The sequence below is a fragment of the Conger conger genome, chromosome 14 (genome assembly GCF_963514075.1).
Source record: "Conger conger chromosome 14, fConCon1.1, whole genome shotgun sequence".
Lineage (NCBI taxonomy): Eukaryota > Metazoa > Chordata > Actinopteri > Anguilliformes > Congridae > Conger > Conger conger.
In genome coordinates, this window is record NC_083773.1 from 45,454,858 (window position 1) to 45,463,806 (window position 8,949).

An 8,949-nucleotide genomic window follows, 5' to 3' on the forward strand; every position below is an offset into this window, starting at 1 on the left:
TCCATTACATCACTGTCACATTGCATAACATTTGAATGACTATGTATGCAGCCTGCCAACAATCGAATAACCAAAGTATTTGTAATGTGCCTGTGGTGAAAATGGCCGATTGTCGAATCATACGTAATGCAAAACTATCCCAATGTACCAAACACAGACTGCCATTGTGGCAAATTAGAAGAATATTACTGGCTATCATAAAAATGTCCACACTATCCCCCACACCTCTAACAATACTCTCTTTGTCACCAGGTTGCACTGCGTTCAGTTGTTTTACTGTCAATTATGATATTATTTTTATTTAGGTACAAAGAAATTGGCAACACCGTAAGATCCAATCGTAGATACAGGTGGGTCAGCTATTTTAACTGTTTGGAGTAAAGTAGAAAAGAGCTGAGTTTTCCTGGTTAGTTCAGTGAGCCGTCAGCTCTTAGCAGATCACCTTTTCAAGGTTAAATGTGCATCACGTTCTGTTGGTAAGGAGATTTTAACATAGATCGAGATTTTTTTTTTTTTAAAGCTAAATGGCAGGACAGGTGAAAATCATAATTATCACGACATTTAGCTTTGAAAAATAAATGTAAGGCAAGCATGAATACAATATGTGCAAAAAGGCCAAAAGATATATGCCCATCCACTGTGCCTATAATGGACACATCCACTCTCCCTATAACGGACACATCCCCTCTGCATATAATGGCCACATCCACTGTGGCAATAATGGACACATCCCCTCTGCCTATAACCAACACATCCACTAAATCAGCCTCAGACTGTTCATGAGTACATGGTCAGATAGCAGTACTATTCACCTGGCAAACAAATTGGGCCCACTATAGTCTTTTAAATAATTAATTAATTAAGTAGCTAAATAAATAACATCGTATATTATATTTTATTCAGACCCATCAAAAATCTGACTACGTCCATAGGCAAAAATCAGCCCCACAATGGGTCGTTGAAGAGCGCTGGGGGGCATGTAACGCCTTCAGAGAATTATCGAAACAGGAGGAAGAAAAGCTTCATGTGAAGTTTATATGAGCAGTGTTGTAAACACATACATATCCTATCTGGTATCACGTTTTCTCTTATGTGGATGCCTGCCATGCACATCTTTACAACATCAGGTTGGCCATATACATTATACATGGCGTATAAATGGAGTACGCTCACTGAGTTTTTGTCACTGTCAACGCAATAACAATTAAAACACTTACCTTATTGTGATATTTTCCCCGAGGTTGACGGAATTCACCGGGTGTGCCCTTAACTGATATGTTGTTTTTGTCCAGTAAATGTAATATTAGCCTATGTAGGAATGGACGTCTAAACATGGTGAAATAGTTTCTACAAATAAGCTACGAATGTCGGCCGATTTTAAGATCATGAAAGGCAACTGGATTGACGCAAAAGTTGAGTTGACCACATGGGGACAATTCAATTAAAAACGTATGCGTGGATCCAATAAAAAGGCCGGAAATTTGATTGGGAAGGCTGGTTTCACAAAGTTACGACGTGAGGGAGCAACATTGAGCTGTGGGCTAGAACACAATCATGGAAAAGGTAACGTGTATCGCTATTGTATCATCGATATGGTTGGCTTACTTGTATTGCATGTTTTCACTTGGCGTCCCTGCAATTTCATTTTCCAGGAAGGTCCCCTGGAGTTGTCGTCACTTTCGAGACAGCTGTGTGATATTTTCGCTGAAGATTCCGACAATGAACACGATCGAACTTTTCACGGATTTTGCGACGATGAAGTCCGTGATCTCGACAATGATATGGTTGAGTGACGTTCTCATCCTTTCGTTCAGAGGGTTTTATAATGTGTTAAATGTAGCTACTTGTGATTGAGCCGTGCATTATGTACAAATGACGCAAAAAAACTGGAGCATGTGCAGATTTAGTTGTTGTTCAGTGTATCGTCTACTAGCATTTGATTGCTGCGTTTACTCCGAGCCGTCAGCTCGACCTTGTGGCTCTCAATAACCACGGCTGGAGTTGTATTCATTGTTGAACAAGCAACCGTGACTTCAATCTCGTGTTTAATGACTATTCTATTCCCTCAGTGCTCAGACAGTGAGGACTACTCCGAAGTCTCTTCTCCGAAAAGATCGCCTCGGCCCCCGCAGCGTTTCACCCTCCGGGTGGCCCTTCGCCCCCGGACCCGCGCCAACCACCAGGAGGAGGCCGAACGCAGAGGCGTTAAAAAGGCGATCAAATCAGAACGAGGAGGAAATGCCATTCCTTTCATCCCACCTACGCCAACAGCGCATTCCAATTCGGACTCCGAAGCTGACTCGTCCCAAACGTTTCTGGAGAAGAGGGCGTTGAACATCAAATCCAACAAAGCCATGGTGATGGCCAGTGGGAGAATGAGCTTTAAATGGCCACATTTAGAAAATCTAAAGCGCTTGTGTTTTGGATTTAGATTTGTATAATTGAGTTCCATGGGTGGCACTGCTGCCTCACAGCAAGGAGGTCCTGGGTTCGAATCCTGGTCGGGCCTCTGTGTGGAGTTTGCATGTTCTCCCCGTGTCTGTGTGGGTTTCCTCCCACAGTCCAAAGACATGCATGTTAGGCTGATTGGAGAGTCTAAATTACCTGTAGGTATAAGTGTGTGAGTGAATGGTGTGTGTGCCCTGCGATGGACTGGCGACCTGTCCAGGGTGTATTCCTGCCTTTCACCCAATGTATGCTGGGGTAAGCTCCAGCCCTCTTCCAACCCTGTTCAGGATAAGCCGGTTAAGATAATTGAGTTCCATAAACCACATGCATGTTCTTGCCAGGGTCACAAGCTTTTCCTCATCATGACCGAGGAAATGTTTGACCTTATCCTCAAGGTGTCACTAGGCAGTCTAATTGCAGTACTTGTTGGTGAGCAGAGATCAATACGGACCTCTGGGAATGAAAACTTCCACCCACACTGGTCTTTCAGATGAGTTTTGGTTAAAGAATGATTGAGATCGGTAGCATTTGGGAATGTACCAATTTAAATTAGTTTGTCAAGAAACTGGCTTTAGATCTAGAAATTTGCAATCTTTTCTGAAGCATGTGTGCTGCTTTTGAGGGACGTAGCTGTGCCCAGTGGCATAAATGGTTTCTGGGATTCCTGTTTTACAGTTGGCACAGCTAATGGCTGACCTGCAGAAGATGCCAGATTCATTACTGAAGACTGAGGGGGCCCAGCAGAAACGTCCCAACGCAGTGAGCTCTCCTTTCACTCCTTCAGCTGACTGTCCCTGGAGTGTGAAAATGTCCCTGGCCCACGGTGTAGTCCCTGGCCCACGGTGTAGCCGCTGGCCCACGGTGTAGCCGCTGGCCCACGGTGTAGCCGCTGATAACGATAAGAGCCTTTGAGCATTGTCATGTACTTTGCCATTGTTGTAGAAGCTCTGACTGTGTGGGCTGTATGCAGTTTTTGGGAGAATACTTTCTGGTAAGGGGTTGGCTCATTAATGTGAGCATCTCTGTGGGGTTCGCTCTTTGACTTGAGCATCTCTGTGGGGTTCGCCCTTTGACTTGAGCATCTTTTCTGGGTTTTTGACTTGAGCATCTTTTCGGGGTTCAGCGTGCCCCTCGGGCCTCCCTGGCTCCCGGCGAGACTCGGCGGAATCCGGAGCGGACTTCGCGGAGACACACACGCTCCATGGGCGGGTGTGCAGCCGAGGGCTCCCTGAAGGAGGAGCAAGACCTGGAGAGGAGCCTGGAGGACGCTCTCCTGGAGGTGCGCCTCCTTTTGGTTACCGAGCGACCACCAGGGCTCTGTTAGTGCATTCATAAATCAGTGCTGACCTAGGATGGGAATCATGGATGTGGTTGGGACATGGGTAGCTTAAAACTGATCCTAGATCAGCTCTCCAAATTTCGTATTTTTGAATACGAGCACTAGATCCCTGTACTACTAACAGGGCCTAATGCCTTCTTATAGACGCTTGAGTTCTTGTGTTTTTGCCTAAATATCGGCAACCAATTCAGACCCAACAAACCAAGGGAGGCGAGTCAACCATGTAATTATTTGTTTTAATTAATCAAGTGCCGGGTAAGAGCAAAAACCAGCACACCCTGCTGCTGAGTGTGAACCACTGCTTTAGCCCTTTAAGCTGCCAGTAGGATTCCTACAGATTGTGGGTGTTTTTATTAATTGAGTCAATTTCCACCAGTATTCAAAACCGAATTCTTTCAGATGATTGTACCATCTGGTTGGTATTGGTGTTCATTGGAAATTTGCTGGGTCTGTTTCAAATGGCCAACATCTACAGTTTACCGTGTGGCGTGTGGCGCTCTTGGTCTGTGTGTTGAGTGTGGTGAATGTGTGTGTGTGTGTGTGTGTGTGTGTGTGTGGTGAGCGGCATTTGAGCTGTTCTTCCAGGTGAGGCGCCCCCCCCGTCGGCGTGCCAGCCCCCGGCCCAACCCGAGCAACCCCCACGAGGTGAGGCCTGTGGAGGACATCACCCAGGATGAGCTGGACCTGGTGGCTGAGAGCCTGGTGGCAAAGGTCTACAACCGCGCCTCGGTGAGTCTCCCCTGGGGGGGCGTTTCGGTCTGGAGAACTTCAGGCAATCCAGGGAAAACGCAGTTGTAGTGGATGAAATGAGAAGTTTACTAGTTCCCCTCTAATCGTCCTCAGGGCTCCACATGCCATCAGTGCCGACAGAAAACTATAGATACCAAGACCTGTTGCCGTGACGAGGGTTGCCGTGGGGTCCAGGGCCAGTTCTGCGGACCCTGCCTGAGGAACCGGTATGGGGAAGACGTTCGGACCGCCCTTCTGGATCCGGTGAGATCAGTGCCACCTCCGGGTGCTGGATAGCTGCTAGTCTGTCCATGACACTAGTCTGTCCATGTATACTGCTAGTCTGTCCATGTATACTTAGCTGGTCTGAACTGGTCAACCAGCTCCCAATCTAGCTTGCAGTATTTTTATTTATTTGTTCAGCAGGACTGTCTGTGAAACTGGCCCTAAATGTTATCTGGGGTCACTAGTATTTGGCTTGATTGCTGAACCATTCTGTCCTGTTTGCACTAGCTAAAGCTTTGTGTGCTTTGCCTTGCCTTGCAGCAGCCCTACAGTTCATCAGTAAATGCGTTTTACAGAATATGAATAGTTTTACTGGTTGGTTTCCCCCGACAGGATTGGCGGTGTCCGCCGTGCCGTGGGATCTGTAACTGCAGCTTCTGCCGGCACCGAGACGGCCGCTGCCCCACAGGCATCCTGTTCCCCCTGGCGCAGTACCACGGCTTCTCCGACGTCCACTCCTACCTCAGCAGGTACGCATCGTTTACGGGACGCCTCCTCAGGCAGGAAATGCCGTTCCAGTCGCTGGGTATGTCATACAGGTGCACACATGAAGAACTTCTGCCTTGTTTTGACTGGTAGTTTCCAGAGAATGTTTGGTAATAAAGCCAGGCGCTAGTGCCTCTTGAAGCATGTGGGGTCTGAATGTTAGTGATCTGATTTGATCAGGAAAAGTCACCCCTGGCCAATCTGCTTGCTCTTGTTTTGGGCAGCCATGTTTGCTTCAGGTTTCATTATTGTGCGTTAATCTCCTGCTGTATTTCCCTGCCAGTCTTCGTAATAAGATGAAAACTGGAGATGAGGAGGAGGAGGATGAGTAACTGGGGCTGAAGAGTTGGGAGAATCATCGCCTTCACTTTCTGACCAGCTGACGCCCCTAATCTGTTTTTATACCTTTTGTTTTGTTTTTTAAATCTGATTTTAAAATAAACAAATATGACTTAATATGTGGATCTTGTTTGACTCTTCAAAGCAAAACATCCAGGATCCAAAAAGTGGATGGTGAATAATCAAACCTTAAATAAAATGCTTTCACCCAACACTACACCGCCTTAAACGGTGCCTCTTGAACTTTGAGGTTCACCTCTGCAATTGAACTGTGTTCGTCTGTGATAATGCAAGGTACAGTGTGTTGAAAGCATGAAAGTCCCAAAGGATTAATGGGGCACTCAAGGGTGACTTTAGGGCAAGTTGACAGATTTGTGGAGGCAGTCAAAGGTTTTGTCAAGCAATTGTCCAAGCAGGAAGTTGTGCTTGACAGTGAAATGTATCGCTTTAAAACTTACTTTGTGGGAGCAAGTAATCAAATTGTACTTAACATCCCACTGCTTAGAAAAAAGTAGAAAAGATCCAACACGACATGAATGTCTGTCTGGTTTTATGCACTGAATGCAGCAATGTCAATTACAGCCTGTGCAATTATTGGCAATTGCTGTAGAATACAGGGAGGAGCCATGTTGTAATTCACTGACATGAGGGCTCTACTGCCCTCTTGTTGAGGGATGACTGAATCGCAGGTAAAACTGGTGTCCAGTCCAGCAGATCCTGTGGCTCTCCAGGACCAGGAGTGAGGACCCCAGCACACCCTGCGGCTCTCCAGGACCAGGAGTGAGGACCCCAGCACACCCTGCTGCTCTCCAGGACCAGGATTGAGGACCCCAGCACACCCTGCGGCTCTCCAGGACCAGGATTGAGGACCCCAGCACACCCTGCGGCTCTCCAGGACCAGGATTGAGGACCCCAGCACACCCTGCTGCTCTCCAGGACCAGGATTGAGGACCACTGTACTAACAGTTACTGGGGCAGCACTCAAATCGGACGTAGGAACTGCTTCTGTGTTTCAGGTGTACAGTCCCATTTTAGACCACAAACCCTGGAATTGGCCTTTAACAGACACTGTAAACCTGCCAGGCTGCCAAATGCATAAAATATCTTTCCTTCCAAAAAAATGCACATCAACACTGGTCGTAATTACATAATTTCCAATGACTGAGGATGGTGTTAGTAAAGCAATCCAATGGGATGCTTGTGTGGAAAGAAATGAATGCACAAGCAAACCAAGCTACATTCTTGCAATAGCCCATACGTTTAACTGGAACTAAACCATCGCTTCTCGCAATCCCAGAGTGCATTGCTATGTTGCTTCCTCCTAGGGGTGTTGATTGGTGCTGTGCTACAGCAGGTGGGTGTTGATTGGTGCTGCGCTACAAAGGAAGCTGGGACCTCGAAGGAAGTATAGGGCTGTATCAACACCGCTCCAAATCTCTCTCTCTCACACACACACACCTCATACCTCTCCCACACACACCTCATACCTCTCACACACACCTCTCTCACACACACACACGAGACAAGGCCACCGCACGTCCCTTTACGTATGGTTTTAATCCAGCTGTTGGCATCTGTAGTAGTATTCACAAATACAAGCCCCCAACCCCCCTCCCCGATATAAAATGAAAAGATTAATAAAGAATCTGTGGCCTTTTAGGGCACACAGGTTAAACTCTGAAAATAAATTTACTCTTGAAGAGAGTTCATACACAAATTAAGCACTGTCCCCGGTTGTAATGTTTAAATAATTGACTTTTCAAAAGAACCCAAAATGTTATGCTCTAATTAGATACTTCAAATGATAGTAGTAATTTACAGTGATGCATTTTAAACCTTCACCTTTTTAAATGTTTCAAACACTCCCCGCCCCCTTCCAAATTGATAGCCCTTATTACAATATACACATCCTTCTGTCGAGACAGCGGAATCGGAATAAAAAGTGTATAAAAAAGGTACATTTTAAATGTTACGTTAAAAAGTTTGCATACCAACAGATCTTTTGAGGAATAACAGAAACAGCGACCAACATGTGGCACCACTCTGGTCAACTCCAGAATACATACATATACATTTAAACAAGCCTCTGAAAAATAAAATATAAGAAAACCCACCAAGTTCTTCAGTGAAACAAGAAAATCCAAAGTGGTAGAAAGTAGTGCTCCAAAACGTGGGATTAAGCAGCGCTGGCTGTCATGATGGCTCAATTGGGCGGCAGAACTCAGACCATTCCAGCTCTTCAGTTTAAAAACAACCTGACTGAATATAGACCTTTGGTTCAGAGCCAGCTTTACATTGATATATTTCAACAACAGAAAACCTTAAAATACTTGTCGATATAATGTTTAACTGCTTTTTAATTATGTTATTTTGAGAATTTCATTGATAACCCAAAAGTAGAAAATTGAAGTTGGAGAAAAAGTGTCTGCAGAAAAAAGACATACTGGACTGTACTGTACAAACATAGTTCTAAACCAAACACTTTTTGAGTTGAGTTTACAAACTTGGTCTCACAGAAAATCTGTATTTGTATAAAAAATTATATCAAGGTTTAAGATTGTTCATGTAAGGAGGCACACGCACAAAAGAAAGGCAATCTCTGGCGACTGTAAGGTGATCCTTTCTATGATAATTCTTGTAGTATTTCATATTTAGAAAATATATATTTACAAAAATCAAACTATCCAAAAAAATGTTTTTTGCCATGATAATTTCATCAAAGCATGATGGCTTAAATGTGTACCATAATATGAATAATATAAAAGGCAAAAAAAAAAAAAATTCAGTGTCCTTCTACCCCCCCAACCCCAAACATGACTAGTGCTGGTTCTCTTCAGCGGAGGCTCATTTCAGGTGTCCACTGCTGCCAGCACACCCCCGTGTCTCAGGGAGAATGGACCGGGCCAAGATGGCCCCCATGTCTCAGGGAGAATGGACCGGGCCAAGATGGCCCCCATGTCTCAGCTGAGAATGGACCGGGCCACGATGGCCCCCGTGTCTCAGCTGGGAATGGACCGGGCCAAGATGGCCCCCGTGTCTCAGCTGGGAATGGACCGGGCCAAGATGGCCCCCGTGTCTCAGCTGAGAATGGACCGGGCCAAGATGGCCCCCGTGTCTCAGCTGAGAATGGACCGGGCCAAGATGGCCCCCATGTCTCAGCTGGGAATGGACCGGGCCAAGATGGCCCCCGTGTCTCAGGGAGAATGGACCGGGCCAAGATGGCCCCCGTGTCTCAGGGAGAATGGACCGGGCCAAGATGGCCCCCGTGTCTCAGGGAGAATGGACCGGGCCAAGATGGCCCCCGTGTCTCAGCTGGGAATGGA

The 8,949-nt window shown here is 46.1% G+C and overlaps 2 protein-coding genes across 5 annotated transcripts in view; one reads left to right on the top strand and one right to left on the bottom strand.

The window, feature by feature from the left end:
* Positions 1-1,478: 1,478 nt before the first annotated feature.
* LOC133110557 (cell division cycle-associated protein 7-like) lies at positions 1,479-5,743 on the top strand. Of its 2 annotated transcripts, none has more exons than XM_061220755.1 (9): positions 1,479-1,563; positions 1,653-1,784; positions 2,070-2,357; positions 3,124-3,207; positions 3,572-3,727; positions 4,373-4,516; positions 4,631-4,780; positions 5,135-5,271; positions 5,571-5,743. In XM_061220755.1, exons 1-9 carry the CDS (start codon positions 1,555-1,557, stop codon positions 5,617-5,619), a joined length of 1,149 nt encoding a protein of 382 aa, XP_061076739.1. In that variant the 5' UTR covers positions 1,479-1,554; the 3' UTR covers positions 5,620-5,743. The 2 variants fall into 2 exon arrangements, with proteins under 2 accessions (XP_061076739.1, XP_061076741.1); XM_061220757.1 differs by having other exon boundaries at positions 4,631-4,743.
* A 2,219-nt stretch (positions 5,744-7,962) lies between these two features.
* The window catches only part of sp1 (sp1 transcription factor), a 13,747-nt gene continuing 12,760 nt past the window's right edge, over positions 7,963-8,949 (bottom strand). For all 3 annotated transcript variants that reach the window (XM_061220215.1, XM_061220214.1, XM_061220213.1), the window contains exon 6: positions 7,963-8,949. This exon is cut by the window's right edge and continues 829 nt beyond it. The gene's annotated coding sequence lies outside the window, so the exon portion shown is untranslated.